Source organism: Carcharodon carcharias, chromosome 2, assembly GCF_017639515.1.
Source record: "Carcharodon carcharias isolate sCarCar2 chromosome 2, sCarCar2.pri, whole genome shotgun sequence".
NCBI lineage: Eukaryota > Metazoa > Chordata > Chondrichthyes > Lamniformes > Lamnidae > Carcharodon > Carcharodon carcharias.
This window is the reverse complement of record NC_054468.1, coordinates 52152618-52180264: the sequence shown is the minus strand read 5'-3', so window position 1 is coordinate 52180264 and position 27647 is coordinate 52152618. Positions and strand designations below refer to the sequence as shown.

General features: G+C 41.5%; 1 protein-coding gene and 1 long non-coding RNA gene across 5 annotated transcripts in view; one reads left to right on the top strand and one right to left on the bottom strand.

Annotated features, from left to right (window-relative positions):
* si:ch211-51h4.2 overlaps positions 1 to 27647 on the top strand; it is a 432821-nt gene that overhangs the window by 123793 nt on the left and 281381 nt on the right. For all 4 annotated transcript variants that reach the window (XM_041210942.1, XM_041210945.1, XM_041210934.1 and 1 more), the window contains one exon: positions 6660 to 6725. In XM_041210942.1, coding sequence (XP_041066876.1) covers positions 6660 to 6725 — 66 coding nt within the window. The remainder of the gene's footprint in view (positions 1 to 6659; positions 6726 to 27647) is intronic.
* LOC121290532 lies at positions 3821 to 15457 on the bottom strand. Its single transcript, XR_005945818.1, has 3 exons — positions 15430 to 15457; positions 6631 to 6711; positions 3821 to 3964 (listed from the first exon to the last, which is right to left on the bottom strand). It is a non-coding gene; the product is annotated as an uncharacterized LOC121290532 (long non-coding RNA).

The following is a 27647-nucleotide window of genomic DNA, read 5'->3' as shown; positions in this document are numbered from 1 at the left end:
AGCATATTCAAGGCAGAAATCAAAAGATTTCTGGAGACTAATGACATTAAGGGATATGGAGATAGTGCGGGAAAGTGGCGTTGAGATAGGTGTGGAAAAGTGGCATTAAGGTAGGTGAGGGAAAGTGGCATTGTGCCATAATCTAATTGAATGGTGGAGTAGACTCAACAGGTCAGTGGCCTACTCCTGTTCCCTTGTTCCAATAATATATGTTGATGTTAAGAAGGATTTGGGGATTCTTGTATGTGAATCACATTAAGGTAACAAGCAGTTTTATCAAACAATTAAGAACATACCTGCAGTATTGTGTATGTTTTGGTCTCCTTGCTTAAGGAACGATATACTTGCCATAATGGGGGTGCAACAAGTTGATTCCTGGGATGGAAGGGCTCTCCTATGAGGAGGGATTAAATAGAATGGGCCTATATTCTACATTTAGAAAGAAGAGAAGTGTTCTAACTGAAAGCTATAAAATTCTTAGAGGGCTTAACTGGGTAGATGCTGAGTTACTATTCCCCTGGCTATGATCATAGTCTCAGGATAAGGGCTCAAGACATTTAGGACTAAGTTAGGAGAAACGTCTTTACTCAGAGGGTTGTGAATCTTTGAAATACCCCAGATTGCTGTGGATGATCAGTGGTTGACTACATTCTAGATTGAGATCAATAAATTTCTGGGCAGTAAGGGAATCAAGAGATATGGAGGTAGTTCAGGAAAGTGAAGATGATGTATAGGCTCAGGCAGGATCTTACAGAATGGTGCAGCAGGTTCAAAGAGCTGCATGTCCTACTCCTGCTCTTATTGCTTTGTACTTCAACACTCTGGAGTTGAACTAGCACAAGAGCTCTCTAATCTCCAGATATCACTTCAGCAGAAAGCTCAGAGAATGGCCTTAATTGCCATTTAGATGATTCATCTGGGGCTTCTGCTTTCATGTTCCTTCTGGCTCAACAGTGAGTTAAGAAGCAAACTTACTCTAACATTGGTGGCCTCCGTTAAGATTGCTGGTTAGTTCATGAAAAGCTGCATTTTTGCCATTTTTGGCTGTAGAGTCCTAAAACAGGTGTTAGGCCCCCTATAAGCATATTCACGAAACCTACTGTCAATTTTGGACAGGCATGTTGAGCACCTGGAAGTCACCAGCTGCAACTCTGGCAGCCAAACACACTTCTTTGGAAGAAGCTGGGGTGTGGAGATTATGGGCAGAATCGTCCCAAGATTTGCATTAAGTGTGTTGGGGGCGGGTAAAATGATATTTTATCCACCGGTTGCAATAGCGGGTTTTCACGCCATATCATCCTAAACCCACCGCATTAGTTATGTGTTCCCAGAAAACATGGAGTTTCGATGGCAGACGGGCTCTCATTTGCCTGCCACACCATCATCTCGCCACTTCATCATGCCGGACGCCATATTTAAAGTCTAGATGTGTGTGCACATGTCAGTGCTTCCAACCCAGGAAAGGTGTCCATGAAAGGAAAAAAGACTGCAGCCCCCAGGTTTAGTGACATGTCACTGGAACACCTTTTGGATGCCATGGAAGCCTGCGGCGATGTCCTCTACCCCTGCTCTGGCCACAGGATGGGCAGCGGTGTGACCAACCAGGCTTGGGAGGCGGTGGCAGTGGTGGTCAGTGCTGATGCTGCACAGAAGAGGTTGGCCATCCAATGCAGATAGAGGATGAATGATCTCATCTGTGCAGCCAGGGTATGGCAACCATCTCATCACTCTAACTCTCACATTCAAGCCCATCACACATTCACTGGCATCTCACTGCCAACTCAAGGGACATCACCACCCATTCTCACATACATACCCTCACATGTCCCACCTGGCCTCATCTCATCTGGAGACTGTCTCCTCAGCCCTCACTAGCTTGAGGCTACTTGCACAGATCAACATGTGCCTCTCCACTCCCACCCCCACACACACCCTGGGTTACCCCCCTTCCCCAGTACAGGTCTCATCCTGCAGCCTCTTCCCTTGCCTGAGGCCACTTCTCCCCCTTCGGCAATCAAACCCTAGCCCTGCAGCCATTGAAAAGCCACCTAAATATGGCTAATCTGGTAGGTGAAGACCTGCTGTGAGCTCCCCTAAAAGTGCTTTGGTGCTGTTGAAGCCTGGCGCTGATGATTGCGAGCGCTGACCAAAGCAAGATAAGCAAACAAACTTTGAAGTCCTGAGTGAAGTGCAGCCTGCCAGTGCACGATGCTTATGTGCTGCTGTGAAACACGTCGGCGGGCTGGCCTATTAATTATATGAGAATGCATTACAATGAGGTTCCCGATGTCCGATAGCAGCCTGTGCCATTGGCGGGCTGAGCGGACGATCGCAAGCTGGTTTCAAGCCGCTGTAAAACCGATTGCACCATATTGTTCGTTCGCGCCACCAAACGTGCCCAACACAGGCGGGATTTTCCATGCCTGTTGATGTGTGGGGCTTTGCCTCAGTTGGAACCTCAAAGTCCATTTCACATCCAAAAGAATGGGTGCAAGATATTGACCAATTTCTCTCTCAATATATCTGACACCAGCATATCTGCTGCATCTTCACCTTTTCCTGCTGAGAATGACAAAAACCTGCAATAAAATTTTACGGCTTCCCTGTCAGCATTCAAAATATCATTGCAGAGTCTCCTGCTGGGCTTTACTGACTTACACTGCAGCTGATTTGTTGGTGTAGAGAAAAGGTTAATGAAAACATAGCAGTCATATCGGCAATAAAATTCTTTGTCGGCATTTCCTGCCAAGCTCATTGACCTTGCAAGCATTTTTTTAAGATAATAGTCAAGTATGCCCCTATCATTCCATCTTCTCAAATTGAGATTATTGAAGAGAAGTTAATTGGAAATGATCTATTTTACTGGTAATATGTGCTGATTACTTTTTTTACTGGTAATATCCAATAATTTCCTCTTGTGTTGCGTTAAGTTCATAAACCAGAAAAAAAAAATTCCTGCCTAGAATCATTACAAACTCTCAAACAAGAATCTACTCCACCAAAGCAATCGATATTCAGTTCATTAAGTGTGGATTTTCTGCAGCTGACAAATGCCACAATCTTTAGTGTAGATGTTTATCATTTCCCTAAGTCTCCCCTGGGATGGATGCAACTATCATATTTGTTGCTTTCTTCAGCAGTTTTACTGAATTTTATATAACAGGAGTAGCATAATAAATTGGCACAAAACATCTTAATACAGCACAAAACATACAATTCTCTTGCACCTTTTAAAATATTTGGAAATTGTTAATGTTGGCATCAAACATTTTAATTTCACTTTAGCACTATTCCCTACTATTCCCTTTTTTTAAACATTTGCTCTGCTACAGGGGCTAAGCAACATCTCCTAAGCTGGGAAATTGCCGTGGCACTGAGGTGTCAGTCACTTTAGGATCACCCCTCAATGTTATTGGCAGGTTTGATTGGCAGGAGTTGTGTTTTATGATGTGTTTTTTCTCCTCTCAATTAACAGTGAAACTTCACTTTCTATTTGCTGTCAACCATAATATGGCAATCTTAAGTTAGGAGAACTTAATATATTCCATATTTTAGTATAAGGTTTTCATAGTGGTAGGATTTAGGGAATTGGCACCAAACAAATTGACTAAGTAACACTACATTTACAGATATTAAAAAGGCATATGGCATTCGTGCTAATGTGGCCATGTTTAATTACACTTGACAAAGTTAAGGCAATAAATGTTGCATTTGTTTTTAAGATGATAATTGGAATAATTGAAATGTTGCAACTGGCAAATGCTAACCCATCAGTGAAATTAACATATTAGTGACAGCAGACTGCAGCATTAAAGAAGTGCCATGTGGCAAAATGCACCAAAACTTTTAAGAGTTGCACCAGAGAGGGTGAATCGACAACATGCTGCAGTCATCATCACCTTGATCCAAGATAGCTGCTTGAGGTTTGCAGGTCCAGCTCCTTGTAATTATGCACAGTCTTCTCCTTAAATTTCAGAAAAGACAACCAGATGTTGATATTTGAAGACCACCTAGAAGGGTACCCTTGTGGAATCCAATACAGTCCAGAATGTGTTTAGTTTCTATTGGCAATGCTCATTATGAGTGGTTCTTTAAATATTTCTCTGTTGTAATGCAAGCCATTTGACTAGCTCATGCAGGATGGAATCAAAGAATGATAAAATAATATGGTACAGGAGCCCATCATTTCTGTGTCAGCTCATTGGTAGAGCTGTCCAATTAGTCCTACACCCTGGCTCTGTCCCTATTGCCTTGTATTTTTTCCTTTCGAGTATTCAATTCCCTATTGAATTACTATTGAAATTACTATTGAATCTGCTTCCACCACCCTTTCAGACAGTGCATCCCAGGTCACAACATACTGCATTTAAAAAAACAAATACTCATGCTACCTCTACTACTTTTGTCTATCACCATAAAGCTGTGTCCCCTGGTTACCAAACTCAAGTTTCAGGAAACCATTCATGGTATTGAGAACCTCCATCAAATCTTTTCTTAACCTCTTAGCTCTAAGGAGAACAACCCCTATTTTTCCATTTTCTAAACATAACTGAAGTCGCTGTTTCCTAGTGCCATTTTAATCAATCTTACCTGCATCCTCTCTAAGGCCTTGACAACCTTCCTAAATTGTCCAGATTTGAACACAATACTCAGCTGTGCCATATGGTTTATAAAGGTTCACTCTAACTTCATTGCTTTTGTACTCTCTCATTCTATTAATAAAGCCAAGGACCCCACATACTTTTCTAACAGCCTTCTCAATTTGTCCTGCCACCTTTTGTATCCATACACTCTCATGACTCTCTGTTCCTGCATCCCCTTTAAAATTATACCATTTAGTTTATATCACCTCTCTTTATTCTTCTGACAAAACTGTGTCACGTCACGCTTCTCTGTTTTCGTTTTCATCTGCCATATGTCTACCCATTTCACCAATCTGTTTATCTCCTCTTAGTACCCTTCTCACTGTTTCATGCCACCTATAAACCTTTCATTTATCCCCTGTATACACAAGTCCAGGTCACTAATAGGTATCAAAAAGATCAGTGTTCCCAACACCAATCCCTGGGAAACACCATTGTATATTGAAATGATGATAATGCTATGTTATTGCTTGATATTTTTAGCTTTGTTTTAATAATGATCATTAATCTGAAACAGCATTACAAAGACTTGTAAGGTATACCTCATAAGAATCCTGGGGTTTGGTATCCTGACAAATATATGTCAAGGACCCAGCAAAATCTTTAACTCTTCATCCTAACTTTTCAGTGAGAAATCTTAAGCACATCTTAAACTTAGTGTGAGTGATGCCTAGGTTTGCTCTCCAAGCTGTTTTAAACCATACGATTCAGATTAAATATGAATTCACCTTACCAACCCTCAAACAGGATACCGACAAGGTACCTAGTGAATGAATTAACCCTTCCTTGCCAAATTACCAAAATTGAAGTCAGATAGCAAAGCATGCACTAAAAAGTATTTAACTTCAAAATCTAAATTATCACCTGTGAAGCATTGAGGCGGTACCATAATGGCATTGTCACTGGACTAGTAATCCAGATACCGGGTTTCAAATCCCACCACGACAAGTCTAATGATGACCATGTTGGCCAAGAAACCATTATCGATTGTTGTAAAAAAAACATTTGGTTCACTAATGTCCTTTAGGGAAGGATATCTGGCTCCAGACCCACAGCAATGAGGTTGGCTCTTAACTGCCCCTCTGAAATGGCCTAGCCACTCAGTTCTATCAAACCGCTACAAAGTCAATAAGGAATTAAACCAGATGGACCATTTAGCTTACCTAAACCGCTGGACTGCAGTGGTTCAAGAAGACAGCTCACTACCACCTTCTCGGGGGCAATAAATGCTGGTCTAGCCAGTGATGCCCACATCCCATGAATGAATAATTTTTTAAAAATACAGATTATTAGTAGATATAAATAGTTGGAGACAGAGTCACAGCAATTTGAATAGCAGATAATTAATTGATATTGTTACTTAACAGTAACATCATTGAGGCTTGACTGCAATATTAACTGGAGGCCTACTCTGGAAAGCTGCTGCGGTCTCCCCTTTAAGCCATAGTGGAGGCAAGAGGAGTTGGGGCTGACACAGGATGAGAAAGGTTGGGGTTGGGAGGGGGGCTTTTTTTTTTTAGTTTCCCCCAGTTTTTGCAAGAAAACTTTGGACCACCCCTGCTTTGGGTTACTCCCTCCTGACTGCAGGACCCCCCCCAATCCCCTATAAGTCACCAACTTACATGAATTGCCTGGGAATATTTCTTCAGGTCTCCTGTCAACTGAAACCCTGCTAGATGGTGGATAAATGCTGCTTTCCACCAAACTTGTGTGGGATATTAATTGGTACTTAAGCAGATAAGCCCTACGAATGTAAATCTTGTGGGCCTCACGCTGTGGTGAGTCGGAGAATTTGCAGTCCTCCTCAGCTTCTAATCTCCCGACTCCCACAACAGTTCAAATAACCCTAACAGATCTTCTGACATGAATCGTGAATATTCTGAAGGGGGGATACCTGTGAAACCATCTGAAATATGGTCTGCAAAACTTGAAGCATTACTTTGAAATCACAATAAACTTATATTTGATAACTGAACAAAATATTTACCTTTCATTTATTTTTCTGTTTTTCTGCAGCATTTCAGTTGGAATCAGTTATGTCTTGGCTGGTAGTGAAGCTTTTGCTGAGCTTTTGCAGATCAGGTGAGTGGAAGTAAATTTATACACAAAGTAAATGCACATTTTAATCATTTTTGTTTGGTTGTCTCTTAAGACTTGATAACTCATTACATTTTGTTTGAACCTATCAAAGCATAATTTTTTTAAAAAAAAGAATAGCCCAGGACAAAGCTATCTGATGACCTTGTTGTGCAATTTAAAATACTTTCTTAATTGTTTTGTGTGTCTTTGAGATTAGAATGTGTATAATATTCGAGTTTGCTGTTGATTTAATCTGTCAGTCCGGGCTACAATTTTCATGCGGTATCTGAAGTTGGGAAGTGCAGCTTTGTCTCCCACTGAATGCAGCATTGAGGCAAAGCTCAAAGATTTTTTTTAAAATTATTTTTCCTTATCTTTTAAGAAACTTCAGAAATGGGCTTAGAATTAGAAAAAGATCTGGAATGGAAGCGGGGGTGGGGATAGTTAAAATTGGTGAATTTGTCGGCTAAATGACCTCTCCATGTATCTTAAAAATATTTACATTTTACGTTCAATTCCTGTAATCTACAAAGTGCTAGAGGCACTAGGTAAATTATCCTACTAATTATGCTATCGTCTGTGTGTATGTGTTATTGGTAGTATAATTGGGCAAGCATAGTTAAATAAACTAATTGCCCTGCTTTGCTTCTAAAGGCAACTTTACATTTAATATACATATAAAGAGGGTTCAGAAACAAGGATCAACCTGTCACAACGATAACATTTTAAACCGTCAGCTGCCAGTTTCTTAACTGAGAAGCAGAGTCATCAGTTGACATTTGATTGAGGGTGCGCCACCTCTGCCACCCAGCTGGTGCCCTGGGTTTGGCTGCTACTAATGAGGACTGCTTAAATTTGCAAATCGGTGTCCAGTGCCTGTGGTAGGAATCTGATTGCAATTTTCAGGTTCAACAATACCGGCTGATGACTGATTTCACTAATGATACTTGATGGAACAGCTAGAGACCACTCAAAAAACAGAAGAGGGAAGTTTAACTTTGTTTTATGGACCAGGAGAAACAAGAGTGCTTCTTCTGATTCTACTCAAACACTTCAGGCCACTGTCAGTGCATGCGAGCCCATTCCCTGGAATTGTCTCCCTTCCACCCTAGGCCTGACCTATTGGTTGGCTCAACAACTGGGAAGCTGCAGTGAGGAGCCCAGTTTGTGTCCTCAGTTCACTGGCAGCATTTAACTGAGGCCCCAGGTGAAAACGGTTCAGAACTACTGATACTGGCTTTGGGCAGATGGCAATAGGCCACTCTGTTGACTTTATGCTGACTTCACACGGGAGCCAAAGAACAGCCCAGTTAATTCTTTCATTATAGACACTACTCAAATGTGAATTATAGAGCCTCTGGTCTTTAATAGAAACTTAAACTCCTTTATGAAATTTTAAGAAACAATAGTACATATTTCACTATGGATAACATTGGATTCATTTCAAAATCTTTGCTACATGGTCAATTAGAATGGAGCAGAAATTCAATGAGAGATTGATGTTCTCACAAGCACTAAGATTTCAGTCAGTTAATATATGTAAATATTAAACGTAACTTGGAATTAGTTTGTTAAAACACATTGGGATAGATGATTGTTTTTACACCCGGGGAGTTAAATATCACCTGGGTGAAGCACAGAAAGGAAAGAGAGCATTGCATGCTCCTTACAGAACCTGCTGAATTTTGTTTCCTTTAATTTGAATGGAAAGAGAATCAGGTGAGTTCTGTTACAGATATGACCCTCCCTACCAAATTTTCCTTTCTGCATTCCACCCACGTATTGCAGTACAACAATAATGTATCCCATTCTTTATCATCATGCCATGAGATGATTTCTCTTAGAACACATCTTTAAGGGTACGTCAAGAAGCTGATTTTTCTTTTTGACCAGATTTCTTGTACAGGTGCTGAATTTAGACTACTTACACAGCTATGGGAATTTTACGCAACTCTATGACAACATTGATGGAGTGCCCTTGCTTCCTATAGCTGCTGCAATCGATTGCTTATGTGAATAGATGGGATCAGAAAGAGGAATATCCTCACAGCAATGTTATATTACAGATAACCTGTGGTAGAACACAGATGCTGCAAATTTTTAACTTTGGCTATGAGTTGAATTCTATGAAAATAATTGAATCTTATTTTTGTGCTCACTTCTAAATATATATATATTTATTATCTGTAATCTATTGAAAAGGTTCTAAATAAGTAAGTTTCTTAGGAGGTTTCTTAATATTTTAAAACTCAGTGTGTACTTAGAATTATTACAGTTCACACTGGTTCAATGCGTGTGTGATCCTCGGCCTTTGATTGTTTACTCCTCATTCAATTTGTACTTGCATTGTGAAAATTTCTGGCCTTAATATAATGGGTATTTTTTCAAGTCCACATCTGAATTTCCAATATGCATCAGTAGTGGTAGGACACTCCACAAACAGCACTCACTGTGGTAGTCACCTATCTGTTATCATCATTATGTTCCATACTATAGAAATCACTGCAAGTAAAATATAAACATACGTTTTCATCATAGACACAAGTATTCTGCACGACTTTGAACTTGATTCAGCTTAACTAGCTTGGTGTATGTGTCAAATGAATGTAAATTCATATTAAAGTACAAAATTCCTGTAAGAAAGATAACACGCCTTTTTATATTATATCTGACATAATGAACTGCTTTATCACAATTCATTTTCAATTTGATTTATCAGTTCAGCAGTTCTGTGAGTCAAGGATATGTAGCTTCAACATATGTTAATATTATTTGGAGATATTAACCTTTTTAAAATGATTCATAAATGAATAAAGTAAACAAGAAAGAAAGCAAGAATCAAATACCTTTGTTTAAGAGTCAAAATCTCAATCAGTCACAGGTTAAATGACTTCTTGTCACTAGGATTTTGATTGAATAGAAATATGTATCAAGCAATATTGTGGGTCACCACTTGTGATTCTTCAACAATGTAAAGGTTTTAATTATTTTGATTTTTTTTTTCAAATTTGAAGACTGCTTATATTGTTCACCTTGCTACAACAGTGACTGTACTTGAAAAATATTGAGGTGCCCTGTGGTTGTGAAAGGCACTACAAAAATGCAAATCTTCTTTTCCTGCTTATTTTCCTCCCTGCTTTTCATATTAGCTGCAAGGAGTTACTGTAAACTCGCACCTGATTAGGACAGGCAATGAGCAAGACTTAACTATACGGTCTATATAAGCCTGGCCTTTTTTTTGTTCTATGGGCGGCAGGCTATGATACTCAGTGGTTAAAATCTCAGCATGATTATTTAAATACTATTTTTTCACCATTGATCTTAAGATAATCCCTGTTTGATGCCCATTTTGCATCTAATTTCGCAGTACTACATGTTGAAGTTCATGCACACGTCATCTTTTTTGACCAACGACCTCAGTTGTACTGAGTAATTGCCTCAATTTAATTGTATTGTGACAGTTTAAACAGAATATTTAAATATTTCTTTTATAGGTCAGTGTTATGGTAAAGTTGATAATTGGAAGCTGTTACTGTAACCTTTTCAGGTATCATAAATCAAGAACATTTTTCACGCACCAAAGTATTACGTTTAAATTTCTCTCCTCCTTCCCCCTCTGCCTACATCCAATTTATGCTTAATTACAGAGCTAATGCATTATTTATGGCCTATTGAAGGTTGGGGAATTGTTGTGATCAATAACTTCTTTCTGATTACATTGTTTTGTATGTATGATATTGTGAGTCATCCTAACTCTGCTACTTTGATTGGAAGAAGAGCAGCAGCAACAGGTTGGGAGACTTTAGAGACCTGTATTTGGTGTTTTGGGGAGACCACAAAGGATGAGTGCTGATCATAGATGCCCTGCCCCTTTCTCCAGGGTCCATCGCATCAGAAACACCTGCCTCCAATATTCTGGGCAGCAGTGCATTCGGAGTCGAGAGAGAATATCACAGGCCTTGCAGCCGGTTAAACAAAGACCTGCAACTCACACTTCAAGCTTAAGATAAAAGCAAAATACTGCGGATGCTGGAAATCTGAAACAAAAACAAAAATGCTAGAAAAACTCAGCAGGTCTGACAGCATCCATGGAGCAAAAGACAGAGTTAATGCTTTGAGTCCGGATTCGAAATGTTAACTCTGTCTTTCTCTCCACAGATGCTGTCAGACCTGCTGAGTTTTTCTAGCATTTTTTGTTTTTGTTTCACACTTTAAGCTTGCTCTGCATTGTAGGTAACAGTGAAAGTAAATTCAGCATTCAATTTTTTTTTCCAGGCAGCAGCTGGTGATATAGGGCGGAATTTTCGGAGCCTGCTGGCAGTGGGTGTGATAGGTGGAATGCGCGGTAAACATGGCATGACTTGCTTCAGAAGGCGTCGAGGCAGGTCGCAATTGACAGCTCAGCCCACTGATGGTGGGCTGCGTTTCCCGCCATCGGTCGGCAGGGAGCTAATTCTAATACATTAGCATATAATTAAAAAGCCATCCCACCAGCCTCTTGGAACCCCACTGTATCATCCATCCACGTCTGCTTGCTTTCAAAATAGCATGTAGGTGACATGCACTTGGCGGCCTTCACTTTGGGGGAAGTGAGTGAGCAATAGCGTTCTCCACAGCTCGCCTTTTGTTTACAGGTCTCGGGCACCGAGGGCAACTGATGCCTGGCCCTGGGGGCAACTGCTGGCCAGCCTCTGAGGCGATTGCTGAGGGGGGGGTGTCTGGGGGCAAGTGTTCGGAGGAAAATGTTGTGCTGCCCTGGCACTGCATACTGTGCACAGGCAAACAAGATGGGGGGAAGGGTAAGCGAGGGAAGTAGCCACGCATTAGGGGCACCTGTATGAACTGACCACCATGCCTCTGCGGCAGATGAGGCACAGCCACAGTGATATGATTGGGGCTGGGCCTAGCCTGCCCGCCCATGCAAGCAACGCGGAGGCATCAAAGGGCCACCAAGCACTCCATATTTTACCGCTCCCTGCCCCCCTGCACAGACTTCGAGTCCACCACCACTTTACTGGACCACGGAGCAGTTGGACTGCACACATTGTACAATCTTCTCGCCAACACCAGCTGTGTAGCACACACAGCTGGAGCGCTCACAGCCCCTTGCAATCTCAGCATCCTGGTTTGGACCAGTCTCCCCCATGTTGCAGGCTGACAGGGCAGCCATGCAGCACACTCACCTCTGGCCATCTGGGGGGTGACCAGCACTCTCCGGGAAGCGTTAAAGGGAGGTCACATAGCGCCATGGCTAAGTGCAGCCATGATAACCACATCTCTGTTTCATGCTGCAGGAGGAACACGTCAGGATCATGGATTCTGGTGACTCGCTGTATGCCTGGTGGCCAACAGAGACTATAGGAGATGGAGGAGAGAGCGACTGAGGCTCCTGGCTGTGCAAAGCAGGAGCAGCAATCTCATGAAGAAGGGGCAGCAGGGTCTCCTGCACACGCTGCCCAGGAGTGACATTGAGCCGTGGCTGGTCAGCGCCTAGCGACACCCAGAGTCTATAGATGCTGCCTGCCATTCCTGCAGATGACTGAGAACCAGTGTTGCCGATGACTGTGCATGTCTAGGGACCTGGTGGCTCACACCTGCCACTTACTGCAAGACTTAGCACCAGGGGACATGGAGGGCATCTACTGCTAGTGGCTGTGAAAGTGACTGCAGCGCTCAATTTCTATGCCAGTGGCTCTTTCCAGGGTTCCACAGGTGACCTCAGTGGGATTTCACAATCTGCCATCCACTAATGCATCCATGAGGTCACAGATGCCATCTTCTCCATGGCACACAACTTTGTGCATTTCACCTGGGACCGGAATAGCCAGGATGCAAAGGCCATTGGATTCGCTCTGATCTCGGGATTCCCAGAGGTGCAGGGGCGATTGACTGCACTCACGTGGCGCTCAAGTCTCCATTGATACACCCTGTGGACTTCAGCAACCAAAAGAGCTTCCACTCACTGAATGTGCAGCTGGTATGCGACCACCTGAAATGCATCCTGCAGGTGTGCACAACATTTCCAGGGAGTGTGCACATCGCCTACATCCTGAGTCGCTCGCAGATCTCTGCAGTCTTCCAGGGCCCACAGAGGTCTCAGACTGCAGCAGAGCGATGCAATATAATGAGGATTATATATCAGCTCGTAACTTAGTGGAACAGACCATCGGGATGCTGAAGATGCAGTTCCAGTGCCTGGACCGGTCTGGTGGAGCCCTGCAATACAGTCCGCAGAGGGCGCCATGCATCATTGTCGTCTGCTGCACCGTTTACAACCTGGCTCTCCAATGGGGGAAAGAAGCTGGCTGAGGAGGAGATAGAGGAGCTGGAGGTCTCCTTGGGTGAGGAGGATGCCGACGGGGATGAGGGTGAGGGGGTCCTCGGTAGTGACAATAATGGGGATGAGGCACTTGCTCTGGCTTGAGGAGGCAGACACACTTGGGAGGGTCTCATAGCTGCCAGATTTGTGGAGGATGATGACGACATGCAGTGAGGTGTTCCCATAGATCCTCACATTGCAGTTGTGAATGTTTGACTCCAGCTTGGCTTATGGCAGCGCCAATACCCTCTGTGAGAATGCCCCTGTCATGGATATGCAGTGGAGGCCCTAATAGTCACTTGATCACAGGAGCATGGGACAACATGCAGTGACATCCATAGATCTTCACATAGCCTCTGAGAATGTCTGACTCCTGTCTGGCCAAGGGCAATTTGCATGCGCTCCATGATCAGGGCCATCTCAGAGATGCAGCCATGAAACTTTAGATGCATCTGATGCTGTGTCCGCCTTCCGCACCTCAGCCCTTCAGGAGTTGGTGCACAGCATCACTGGTTGCAGATGCTGTTTGATGGGAGCCAGCCCTGCCTTAAAGGTGCTGGGAGCACACAGAGAATGAGAGAATTCTGTGGCGCCTGCCTGCTACATTCTGGCAGCAATGACCAGCACTGTTGAGGTGCAGGCATCAGGAATGTTTCTGGGGAATGTGAGGCTGGACCATCACTGTCGTCTGAAGGCTGCATGCTTCACAGGGAAGAGGCCCTGGACTGAGACACCTGCTTTTTATCTTGTGCAGAAAGGTTTCACAGGTTCTGAGTACAAGAACACTGCTCATCAGAATAAGGAACCACAAGCAGGGAGACATTCTTAGGAGCTTGATTGGAAGTCCTGGGTCATGGACTCTGTCAGCTGTTTGGCAAATGTGCCTGCGAGAGCAAAGAGAGATAACTAGTGCACGGCGTTGGCCTGTGAAAGGGGCACATCACTCACAGCATAGTTGTCTGGTGGATGTTGCACTGCTAGATCCTCACTTGGTAGAGCAGCACCGACCTCACCGTCAGCACAGGACCGGTCCCAGTCATCGCCAGCCAGCTGGATGACTCATTTTTTGAATTCTGTCAGAACTTTGATCTCCGGCATCCCTCCACCTGTCTGTGACCTTTTCCTCCTGTTTTGTGCCAGTTTGTCCTGCATGGATAGAGCTGGGCAGAAAGTATCAGTACGCCTGCCGGGTCAAATGATATGTATGCTTGGCCTGTGTGGATGCTGAGTGGTCCCATAAACGGGATGAGGACAATGATGGTATGTGAGAGAGATTGAATGATGATGTCCCTTGTCTGTGGGTGTGTGATGGGTTTGGGAGTGTATGAGTTAGGAGTGATGAAAAGAGTGACTTACCCTGGCAGAACGGAGGAGATCATTCATCTTTTTGCAGCACTGGGTGGCTGTCCTACTCTGCAGGGCATTTGCGCTGACCATTGCTGCCACTGCCTCCCAAGCTGGATTGATGACTTTGCTGCCCATCCCGTGGCCAGAGCAGGGGTAGAGCACATCCAGCAGTAGCTCAAGGGACCCGTCGTTGAAGCGGGGTCTGTGGTCTTTTTGCCTTTGCTGGCCATGTCTCCGGGGCAGTGCTGGTGAGCTGGTGGCGATGAGCGCCTGGCTGGCAGCTGCCTTTTAAAGATGGCAGCCAGCATGATGCAACAAATGAGAGCCCACTCGCCATGGAAATGGCGTGTTTTGCGGGGGTGAATAAATTATGTGGCAGGCTCAAGACAATACAGCGTGAAAACCAGCTGTTTCTGTTGGCGGGCAGGACTCCATTTTACCCGCCCGCTACCACACTTATTACCGCAATTCTGGGAAAATTCCGCCCATATTCGTTATTCAGTCTGCAATTCATGCATGCATCAACAGGCCATTGATGGGGTTAATGTTTCTAGTCTGTATGACTTCTTCAGAGAAGAAGATAAGTAGAAATGTGATGGATTTTATACTGTTTAAGGTCGGGGTGGAGCAAGTGGAGTAAAATAGAAGGTTAGGGATAGGTGAGAGCTCAGGAGAGATTGACAATGATGTCATGGACATGAGACAAAGGGAGTATTAATGGCGGTGTTAAAGACTAACAAAGGTGCTAATCATGGCATAAAGGTAATATAGCAGAATGTGTTAATAGCAGAACATAGAAACAAGTGACAGATGGCCCTGTGGGGGAGGGGTTGGGTCAGGGAAAAACCATAACATATATATATATATATGTATATATACAATACACACATATGTCTATAAAAACTTAAATATAGAAAATTTTTAAAAAAATAAATAAGTAAAAATTTAAAATGTTTGGTTTAAAAAGGGTCAAGATAGAGGAGAGAGTTCATGGTCTGACATTGTTGAACTTGATGTAAAGTCCAGAAGGCTATTAAGTACCTGATCAGAAGATGAAGTGCTCTTCCTCCAGTTTGCGTTGGGCTTCACTGGAACATTGCAGCAGGCCAAGGATGGACATGAGAGCAAGGCTGTGTGTTGAAACGGCAAGTGACTGGAAGATCAGGGTTATGCTTGCGGACTAAGCAAATGTGTTCTGCAAAGCAGTCACCCAGACTATGTTTAGTCTACCCACTGTAGAGGAGTTGAGCTCAACAACTTCAGACCAATTCATTCCTACTGGTGTGGTTTTTTTTGTGCTAGTGCCAAAGGTTCCAGGGAATCCATTATCTTCTGTCAGCATATTAACTAAATAAGAATTGTCAATGGAGTGGTGGGACTGATTAGTGACCAAAATGGAGAACCATTCATAGAGGCAGAAGCAATGACTGAAATACTTAAATGAGTGCTTTACATTGGTGTTGACCAAAGATAAAAAGTTATCCAAAGCTAGTCTGAACAACGAGGTTGTCCAGATGTTGGATGAGATAAAAATAGATAAAGAAGAGATACTAAAAAAGCTGACAGTACTTAAAGCAGATAGGGGACCTGGTTCTGATGGGATGTATTTTAGTTTGGTGAGAGAAGTAAGTGTAGAAAGTACAGAGATAGGGGCTACAATCTTCCAATCCTTTTTAGATGGTGATATAGGACTGGAGGATTGCAAATGTTACACGCATATTAAAAAATGGGGAGAAGAATAAATGAGGTAATTACATGCCAGTCAGTTTAATGTCAGTGATAGGGAAGCTTTCAGAAACATTGGGCAGTTTGTTCAATGGAGATCCCAGCCTTTGGTTGGAGAACAGATAGGAGCACTATGTCGCTTCTCTCCAGGAGACCTGACATTATTTCAAGGTAATCAGGCAATTACCTTGAGAGCATGGCCTTCAAATCAATCAAGGCCATAGCAGGGTAGAAATCCCGCCTCCGAGAGTGGCTGGCCAATCAAGGCTGGCATGTTTCCAGTACTGGCAGCTCCACCAGGAGGCCTATGCAAAGGATCAGTGATGGATCCTCTGGAGTCAGGTAAGTGGGGTGGGATGGGGTTCTGAGGAATGGGAGCAGCAAACAGTGGTGGGGAGAGGGGTCAACAGCAAGGGCAGGGAGGGTGGCTATATATAGCCTTGTTCGCAAAATGCCCATGGGATAAAAGAGGCTACAAAATTAGAATACAGATACAAAGCAGTGAATGACTATTTTTCCAATAGACAGAGGTATACGATTATGCTCCCCAGGATTCATTACAAGGATCACTATGGTTTTTAAAATACATCAGTGACATGGTTATGGGGTACAGGGAACAATTTTATAGATGACATGAAATTTAGATGTGTAGTAAAAAGCAGTGAGGAAGGTAGTATTAGAACTCAGGAGGACATAGGCAGGCTGATGGAATGGGCAGACATGGCAAATAAAATTCAATATAGAAAATTGTAAGGTGATATACATTGGTAGGAAGAGTGAGGAGCGATAACATAAACTAAATGGCACAACTTTAAAGTGGGTACAAGAACAAAGAGACGGGAAGGCCCATATATGCAAATCTTTGGAAATGGAATGTCAGGTTAAGAGAGCACTTGATAAAGCATATGGGGTCCTGGGCTTTATAAATTGAGGCATAGCCTACAAAAGCCAGGAAGTTACCTTAAACCCAAATAAAACACTAGTCACCCCAGCTGGAGTTTTGTGTCCAAATCTGAGCACCGCACATTCAAATATGAAGGCTTTGGAGAGGGTAGAGAAGAGATTTACTAGAATGATTCTAGAAATGAGGGATTATAGTTATGTGATTGGACTGGAGAAGGTGGAATTGTTTTTCTTGGACCAGAGAAGGCAATGAGGAAATTTGATAGAGCTTTTGAAAATCCTGAAAGCTTTAGATAGAGTAACTAAAGCGAAAGAGTTTCCAATGGCTGAAGGGTTGATGGTCAGAGGGCACAGGTTTAACGTGTTGTGAATATCTCTAGTTCTATAATTTATATGTTTTAAGATATAACTTTGAGTTTTCGGAATTAAAGTTGTAACTGTAAAATGGGGCCATCTGATTGTGAAACTGATAAGCAACCCTGAAGTAAATGCAATTCAAACAAGCCAGGGTTTATTACACTTTAAAGATAGCCTGTGTTTGTCTTACAAGGTTAGGGTTGATAGTGAAAAACCTGAACAATAAATGATCCATCTCTAAGCTTGAAATGGAGCCACAGACTCTTAAAAGAGTTGTAAAACTGCATTAACAGTATAAATGATTCATATGGGTTGCAGAATCAAAGTGGAGGGCATTTTATGGAGCCTGCAAGAGCAGGAAACATGGCGTGTAGGGTGATTTAATTAGGTAGGATCTGAAATTTCAATTTCCTGATGGCAGGTTGAGATGGAGAGATAAAGACACAGTGAAGGGTTTGCAGCATGTTAAACCTCATGCTGGCCTGTAGAAGGTTCATACTTGTAATACATTTGCATGCTCAGTAGTGTGAAACTTTTTCTAACTACTTCAAGATAAACTGGGCAGCACACAAGAATCTCATGGCACTCAGTTCACGTTTGTTTATAAGTGGCATGCACTAGTCAGCTTTGTGTAGTTATGTATAAAGTCAGCTGTTTTCCCTGTTTAACTTGACAGCACAAGGGAGGGGAACAAGAGAATGGCAGCTTGCATAGAGGCTCAGCACCGGCCAGGATGGGAGGGGTGAGGTGTGGGGAGTAGCGTCAGGGGCATGGAGGAGTGGAAGACGGATCCAGGGGAGGACAGAGGATGAGTTTTGGGGGCATTGGGGAGTGAAGTGGGAAGGGGCTGATATCCTGGGTGTGATGAGGGGAGGGGTGGTGGGAACAGTCAAGGGAAGAAAATGAGGGGCCTAAGGACAGTGTCATTACTGACCAAATGTGGTTCTATCTCAGGATGTTGGTTGGCAGAATTCTTACATGCCTTTGAGTTCACCTATAACATTTCAATTATCCCCACTGAGAGTGATCTTGAACGCTGTCCTTTACAATGCATCAAAGGGATCAGGGTCAGTTGACCCTGCAAGTTCAGCCAAGTCTCACAGAGTGGCAAGCACAACACTGGACATTAACATTAACTTTCAATAAAGATTGAACAAAAAAAAAATAACATTGTTACTTCAACAAGAAAGGAAATATCTCTAACTCCCGTGTAACCATCGACGTGTGCTGTGGGCATGCCAATAAATTTGAATCTCTGACTAAGCTAATCTCAAGAAATAACCATGCTGCATGTATGAATAAAGTGAAACCAAAGTAAAATATTTAAAAGTGAAATTTAATTTTGTTAAACACCCTTGCTACCTTCGTGCTCTCAAGTCTTATGTTAACAGCAATGGAGTTGGGCAGGACCAGGAGGCTCTTTTATAGCCCACCCATAGCTACAGCATTGTCAGCTGATGGTGGGTTTCACCACTGAAAAGCATCCCCACCACATGATTGTATGTGTCTCCTGTGCATGCGTGATTGCATGTGTTTCTCCTGCACACAAACACTTAAAATTTGAATTGTAATCACTTGGGAAATGAGAAAGGGCAAGAGATTGGATGTGGTGCACACTCATCGTCGGGAGCCGCACACTGTTAACAAAATCCCCCTAAACAGATGTGTTGAAGATTAAATAATTAGTTTGCATTTCTGTTTGAATTATCCCAAAGCATGCCGTTATCCCAAAGCATACCACATTGCCCTTGAAATTGTGATTCAGGGTGGAGCCTTGGTTGGTAGGTTCTTTTGTTTAAATTTTCTCTTGTGTATTTGCTGACAGAAGCAGGCAATTCAGTTTGGGTTTTGTGAGGGAAAAGCAGCTGGAAGATTTTATCTGGCTTGCAGCTATTAAAAGATTCTGCAGTGTTCCTCACAGAGACTTGCAGCAGAAAACAGTTTGAATAGTTGGCTTGGAAACAGCTATACAGAATCTAAGAGAGCAGACTGAGGGAAAACAATCTGTGTATGTCCTAAGTCAGGACAAGGAGCTGAACAGTCCACAATCGTGAGGTCATTAAAGAAAATTGAAGGATTGTTTAGACAAAAACTAGTGGAATAATCCTTGTTATTTATTCCTCAGGCAATAGCTGGAATACTAAAGAGAATTAAAATAAATTTTGAAGGGCTCTGGCAAACCTTTTGGGTTGGTCCCAGGAAAAGTGAATGAACCTTCAAGACTTCGTAAAATAAGGGAACTCTTAGGGGGTGGGGGCTGGGATGTAATAAGTAAGTCTTTATAAGCTATAGTGTTCAGTTAACGGTGCTTGTTTTGTTTAATTTCTCTTTATATATACAATAAAGATTGATTTTGTTAAGAAAAAGGTGAAATCTTGTGGCATAGCTCTATTGGTTAATTGCTGGATGTTTGGATTTCTTTAAACATTAATAATCCCAACAGGATTGTAAAATAGCAAAAGAACCAGAGGCAACATGAGGGAACTTTTTTACTCAATGAGTGGTTGAGATTTGGATTGTGCTGCCTGATAGCCTGGCAGTTAAACAGATTCAATAACTGCTTTTAAAATGAGATTGGATAAATAATTGAAAGAAGAAAAATCACAGGTATACAGGGAAGAGCTGAGGAATGGGACTAACTGATTTGCTCTTCAAAAGAGCTGGTACAGAGTTGATGGGTTAATGGCCTCCTTCTATGATTCCACAATTATAGTTTTTCTGAGAAATTAATAGTATATGTTGCAGAAAAAAACATTCAAAGGGTGTTAATAGTTCATAGAGCCAATACTAATAGCAGGTGCAGTCCAGCAAATCCCAATCTAGACCATTGTATGCAAAATCATCGGAAAATGATTGCAAATGAAGCATTTCCATAAGTTCAATAGAACATGAAGTTTATCAGAAGTTGTGATTTTGAAAAGGTTTCTTGTAATACAAAATTTCACTATATTTTAGGGAGCAAAAAGGCATGGAATTGCAAACTGAAATCTCGTGTTTTGGTAAGTCAATTTGAAAAGTAAGACTTTCAGAATGCTAACAAGGACATGTATCTAGAGAGAATCCAAATTTATAATACCCCCCCTTGACTTACACCATCAATCATTTACACTTCAACCAGTGGTAGGGCTGTCCTTTCATGTAAAATAACTTTTCTTTTTGCACTTCTCTGGCCGCAGATGACTCCTCTCCCAATAGGTTGGCCTCGCAGAAAAGCCGCAACAACTCCCTACAGAGATCTTTAGTTAAAATAGGCTCTGAAGAGGTTACCTGAGCCAGATTTATATATTCAAAGAATGACCTTGCCAGTTTCTGCTGGGTGTTGCTTCCACCTGCTCAGAGGAACAGGTTAAATTTGGAAGTCATAAGGAGATAACAGGACCTTGGCAACTATCTAAGATGTTATTTCAACATTCTTCCTAATGTATTTAAGAAGCTTTCTATCATTGCTCACTAACTTGTTCTGAGTCAAAAAATGAAAATGCACCACCCTAAAATTAATTAACTTTTTGTCTCTCGGGATAGTCATTTTAGGTCGAATGATAGCTGGAAGGCCTCCTTGCTTCACTTCCATTATTAGGCTGCATATACATCTACTAAATTGGATTGATCTCACCTGAAAAATCAAGGTCCATGTCTCCAAGTTCCAGAGCGTTTGATTTGTGAAACATCGTTATGCATTTGCAATGTGGTGTTGTCCTAAACCACTGGGAAGAGGTACCACAGTGCATACTGGCTCTTCCACTAAAGTATACCAATATATGTTTGGGAAAGACATGTTGCAATATGCATAGGTTATAGGTTTGCTGCCCAGAGGAGACACATGTGTGAGAGAAAGGGAGGGATGGAAAGAGACAGGATGACAGATGAAAAGAAGTCAGCAGAGGGAAAGATGCAAGTGTTAAAAAGAAAGGGGAAGCAAAGGGAGTAAAAACAACAGCAATTTACGTTTTTGTTGCACATTTAATGTAAAAAAGAAATCTTGTGAGGCACTTCACATAAATGTAGTTATAAAATGGATGCCAAGATATAAAAGAAGAAACTGGGAAGAATTACTTAAAGCTTTTTATGGAGGGTCTTAAAGAAGTTGGAGAGACAGAGGTTTGGGAGGAGTTGGAGGATGGAATTTGAGAGCTTGTGATCTAGGCAGCTGAAGGCATGGCTGCTAATGATGGGACGAAGGGAGAGTTTGTTGGGATGGGGCGGATGAGGTGGTTCTTTCTCTTCCTTTCTATCTCCTGCTCCACAAACTCCAATACAGTTTCAGAAAAGCTGGGGTCCCAAGCTCTTGCATGGTCAGAGGTTGATCTTTCTTCCCCAAGTTGGATTCAATTGCTGAATGATTCCCAGTGCCTCCTACAACCCCAATGCACCTTCTTCTCTAAGAGGCACTAGTTAGTTTTAACAAGTGCAAGTTACTAGTGATTTTGGGCCACCTGTTGATACGTAGAGCCAATGAACTATGCCAGAATTGGTGGCTGCAGGTTAAATCATTATAATCAGTGACTTGCCTGCATTCAGTCAATGGGCAGAGTTAATCGTACATCACCATCACGGTACCTGTTTTCATGAGCTAACCTATTATAGCCCCTAGACTCGTCACTGAGGCTTTAAGAGGTTTTAATATCCATAAATATTTTCTTTACTTCATTCACTGGTTGTGACAAGGCAAGGCCAGCATTTATTGCCCATCCCTAATTGCTCCTTAAGAAGGTGGTGGTAAACCACCTTCTTGAACCATTGCAGTCCTTGTGGTGAAGATACTCCCATACTGCTGTTAGGGAGGGCATCCAGGATTTTGACCCTTCCGTTGAAGGCTGCAGATTTATATTCCTCGGACAATAATGAATTTGCAAATAGCTGAATAAATTAAGTCAGCAGCAAAATTTTAATGTTAATATGAATTAAACAAATTAACATTCATCATTCTGTTTATGCAATATTCCATTTCTTCTTAATTGTGCTACTTTAATCATGTCATTTTTACTTCTTCTGAACTAGTCATAATATTTAAGCAATCACTCTTTTCCCATCTGGGCAAACAGAATGTTCAGTAGCTGATCTGATTTCAGTTTACCATGCTGCATTGTTTGAAAATAACCTTTGTGTAATAAGATCATTTGCTGTTTGCTATGTTGGGTTAGTATACTGTTCTTGATGCTCTGGAGCCTCCATCCAAATATATGCTAGATTAATAGTATGAGTAACTTACTTCATAATAAGGTTCTTACATAACCTCAATTCGGGTATAATCCAGTACCTAAAGAGTATGGGCTGGATTTTGCCATCCCGACATGGGAAAAATCTGCATTGGATGGTGGAAAAAGTGGGGGGACTGGAATTCCAAGTTGCCACTTGATTCCCTCCAGTCACCATTTTGACCAGTGCAGGAAATCTAGCGGCTAGGGACCTTATGTGCAGAAACATGGGCATCGGAACTTCCATGTTGCTACCTACCTCAATTTTGTATTTCTGGAGTGTTATGGCACAGCACTTAATAAAGGCTGAGTTATTTAAAATCCCAGAGGGAAACTTTAAACAACTGTCATAAACTATATTTTCAATTGGTATGTTTGGGATGCAACTCTGAATTCAGAAATGCAACCACCGAGCCTCCAGAGGTTTTTTTATATAAATTAAATTTAACGTTTATTAATTTTAATAATAATTACATGTCAACCAATTACTACCATAATAACTATTAAACAAATCCCCAAATTAATCACTCCCAGGTAAATATTTTCACCAAAGCAACGTCAACCCATAGGGCAGGATTTTGCCCTTGGCGGAGGTGCTTGATGGGGGTGGGTGGGCGTGGTCGGGAAGCCGACTGCTGCCCGCGATTGACGCCACACTGGTGGGCCAATTAAGGCCCGCCCAGCGTGGAACGCAAGTGGCAGTGCTCAGCACTGCATGTGTGGGCGGGGGGAGAAGGGCGAGTGGGCCTAACCTGAACTTTGCGTATGTGTGCAAAAGAGCGCTTCAGTCTCCCTGAGGCACAGAGGTGCCTCAAGGGAGATGAAGGATATGTTGTAAAAATTAATGAAACATGTCCCCTCATGTGACTCAGTCACATGAGCTGGGACATGTTTTTGATTCAAAAATCAAGTTTTTATTTGATTTTTATTTGCTTTAGGAAACTTCATCCAGCCTGTGGATGAGGTTTCCTAAAAAATGTAAAGGCCGCTTGGCCTTTTCGCCTGCTTGCCATCTACTAGGTTGGACGGGAAGCATAAATTTGATTTTAGTTAGCTTTTTAATGGCCTTAATAGGCCTTTTAATTGTTGGCAGGTGCATAACCAACTCCGGCATGCACCCGCCGAATGAAATATCGTGGGACTGCGCAATGATGTCGGGACGCTTGCCTGACATCATCGCGTGTCACTTTACTCTTGGGCGTGTCAGGCACACGCCCACACACTAAGTGTAATTTTCTGCTCATAGACTTCAAACAGACACCTGGCAATTTTATTAGTAATATAAACATATTTCTTGGTGTCTCCTAGCTAGGTGCAAGAATTCACTCTCAGTCTTTGAATGGTTTACAAAAAAAATGCAAATGTTACCCTTTCCCTTACTGTTTAACATCTTAAAACTACTATACATCAAAGAACCCAGGCTAGCTGTCTTTAACCCAATTAACACACACACACACACACACCCCACACACCCCCATAGACATAGAGCCTAATACAAATCCAATTTAAAATAATTTCCAATAACATTGTATATATTAATATTGCTTCATGTCACCCCCCTCCCTATCAAAAAATAAACTATCATAATTCTAATAGACAGCTTTATTTTTTAATAATCCATCTCTCACTATCTCCTATGCTTATTACACTATCAGAAGAATGCATTAACATAACAGTATATATACACACACAAATCCTTGGTACAACAGAAATCACTCCAGTTCAGTGTCCAGGTTTTTAAAAATGTCTATTTTTCCTTTAAGGTTCAAACTGTTGATAATGTGAACAGATTCTGTCTACCAGCAACATGTATAATCCGCAGATTAAATGGTTGTAATAATAGACTCCATCTGAAAAGTCTTGCACTTTTGTCTCGAAATTTGTCCAAAAACTTCAACAGATTGTGGTCTGTATAAACAATTTTTTCTGGTGAATCGTTGGCAATATAAATTTTAAAATGCTGCAATCCTAACGCCAAACCCAAGGTCTCTCTTTTGATTGTTGATTAACTTCTCTGTTGTACATTCACCTTCCGTGAAAAATACCATTGGTTTTTCAATTTCAACCAATTTCAATTGGTTGTCATCTTGTAACAGTACAGCCCCAATGCCTATATCGCTTGCATCGATGGTCAACTTGAATTGCTTGGCATACTTTGGTACTGCCAAAACTGATGTTGTAGTTAATACAGTTTTCAAACTATCAAATGACTTCTGACACTTCAGTGTCCATTGAAATTTCTTGTTCCTTTTTTAATAGTTCAGTCAGTGGAGAAACCACACTGCTAAAATTTGGTACAAATTTCTGGTAAAACCCACTAATGCGCAGAAATCTTAAAACTTCTCGTTTTGTTGTAGGTACAGGAAATCCATGATAGCCTTGACTTTCTCATCTCTTGGAGCCACCCTACCATGTCCAATGATATGCCCTAGATACTTAACCTGCGCTTTTGAAGATTCACTTTTAACCAAGGCCATCACCAAATTTGCTTCTTGTAATCGAGAGAATAATTCTTCCGGATGCTGTAAATGCTCCTTCCACTTAGGACTGAGAACTATTAGATTATCAATGTAAACAACGCAATTGCTTAGACCTGCAATTACTTTGTGATTCTTTGAAATGTCATCGGTGCATTCTTCATATCAAGTGGCATGACATGAAAGGGATTAGTCCATTTGGCATTACAAAAGCCAATATCTCCTTTGCTCTTTCCGACAACGGTACCTGCCAATACCCTTTTAGCAAGTCAATCTTTGTGATAAATTTCGATTGTCCCACTTTCTCAATGAAATCTTCCAAACATGGTAAAGGATATGCATCTGTTTTTGTCACCGCATTCACAGTTCGATAGTCCACACATAGTCTTTGTGTTCCATCTGGTTTTGGTACCAGCACAATAGATGAACTCCAGTTACTGTAACTAGACTCAATGTTATCATTTTGAAGCATGAAATCAATTTCCTTTTCTAATTGTAACTTTGTCTGGTTTAATCTGTATAAGGATATTGCCTTATTGAAGATGAAACCTGTACAGTGACATCATGTATAACTAAATGTGTATTTCCTAATTTATTCCCACAAATGGATTTGTGTGACTACAATAGCTTTTCCAAATCACTTTGACACTTGCTTGGAAGGTAACTCAATATTTCACTTAAATTTTCAAGCATCCCCCTCATTATCCAATTTGATTAGAGGAAAATCAATTTCAGAGTCCTGCACTTCTACCTCTTTCTCATCATCCACCATTGCTAATACCTTTTTTGTTTCTCTTCCCTGTCAAAGTACTTTTTAAAGCATATTTACATGACACACCCTCTGCTTCATTCTTCTATCTGAAGTATTTGTTAAATAATTTACTTCATTCAAATTCTTTTCAATCCTGCAAGGTTGCATTTAATGAATCACCTAGTACTGGTAACAGAACTCGTACTTTCTCTCCAGAAACAAAACTGTGAGCTTTAGCTTTCTTATCTGCCTTCACTTTCATCATTTGCTGTGACATCTTTAAATGTTCTCAAGCCAACTCACATGCTCTGTTTAATCTTTCCCTGAAATTTGATACATAACCCAAGAGAATAGTATCTGAATTTTAACCCACCAATTTCTCATGAATCAATTTCAGTGGTCCCCTTACCTCATCACCATAAACTAGTTCAAAGGGACTAAAACTAATCAAAGTGATAGCAGCGCCTCTAATAGCAAATAACAAGAATGGAATTCCTTTATCCCAATCCTGTGGCTAATCCTGACAGTACGCTCTCATCATAGTTTTTAAAGTTTGATGCTATCTTTCCAAAGCTCCTTGTGACTCTGGATGATAAGCTGTTGACTTAAATTGTTTTATCTCCAAACTTCATTTCTTCCTTAAGCAGCTGTGACATGAAATTTGACCCCTGACTTGATGTATTTCTTGAGGTAAACAATATCTTGTAAAAATTTTAATTAATTCCTCCACAATCTTCTAATATTTCTTGAAGGTATCGCTTCAGGAAACCTGGTAGACACACCAATTATTGTCAGTAAATACTTATTTCCGCTTTTAGTCTTAGGGAGGGGTACTACATAATCAATCATGACCCTTGCAAAAGGTTCTTCAAATGCTGGTATTGGGATTAAAGGTGCCGGCCTAGTCACTGCTTGTGGTTTTCCTGTTACTTGACATGTATGATTGGTTCTACAGAATTTGACTACATTCCTAATCAATCCTGGCCAATAAAATACCTCTGTATCTTTTTCTGTCTTTTCCTAATTCCTAAATATCCCCCCATAGAATTTCAGGAGCATTTCTCAGAATCTCATTGCTATACCCTAATGGGATAATAATTGGATGCACCTCCCTCTAGCTTTCATTTGCTGAGGCATGATCTTGCCTCCATTTTCTCACTAAAATATCGCCCTTAAGGGAGTAACATACTGCAATACATTTTGCTTCTGTTTCTGAATAAGTTTTCTGATATAACTGCTTTAATTGTAAATAATTTTTCCGTAACTCCACTAACCTCCTTGAGTTAAACACTTTTGCTGAATTGTCCTATAGTCTTTCCTCCTGAACAATGTTATCAAACACAGCGCCAGCTAATTGGATTTTGATGCCTTCTTCTTGCCTTTGAATTACCTGCCCTCCTTGTTTATCTTGTTCTTCCCGATGACCTTTTGATCTCGTTATTACAGAATCAGGAAACAATCCAGGATGCCCCTTCATAACACCTCTTTTGGAAACACTTCTACAGGCTTTAAAACTACCCTAGGCATCACCCACATTTGTGATACAGCTATATCATTACCTAAAATAAACTGAACCCCTGCAATGGCAATGTTCCACTACAATAATAATTTCACCTGTCTTCCAGTTGTTCTTGAAATTTTCCTTCCACAACGGAATAGATTTAGCATCTCTATGAACCCCACTTATTATCATCTGCTCCTGCAATACTCCCTTTGAGCAACAAATATCACTACACAACATTACTGATTGACTAGCCCCTGTGTCTCTTAAAATTTGAACATCTTTACCTACTCCACTCTCTCCATATGGAAAGACTTTCCCTTCATAAATAGTCTTTGAACACTTCTGTA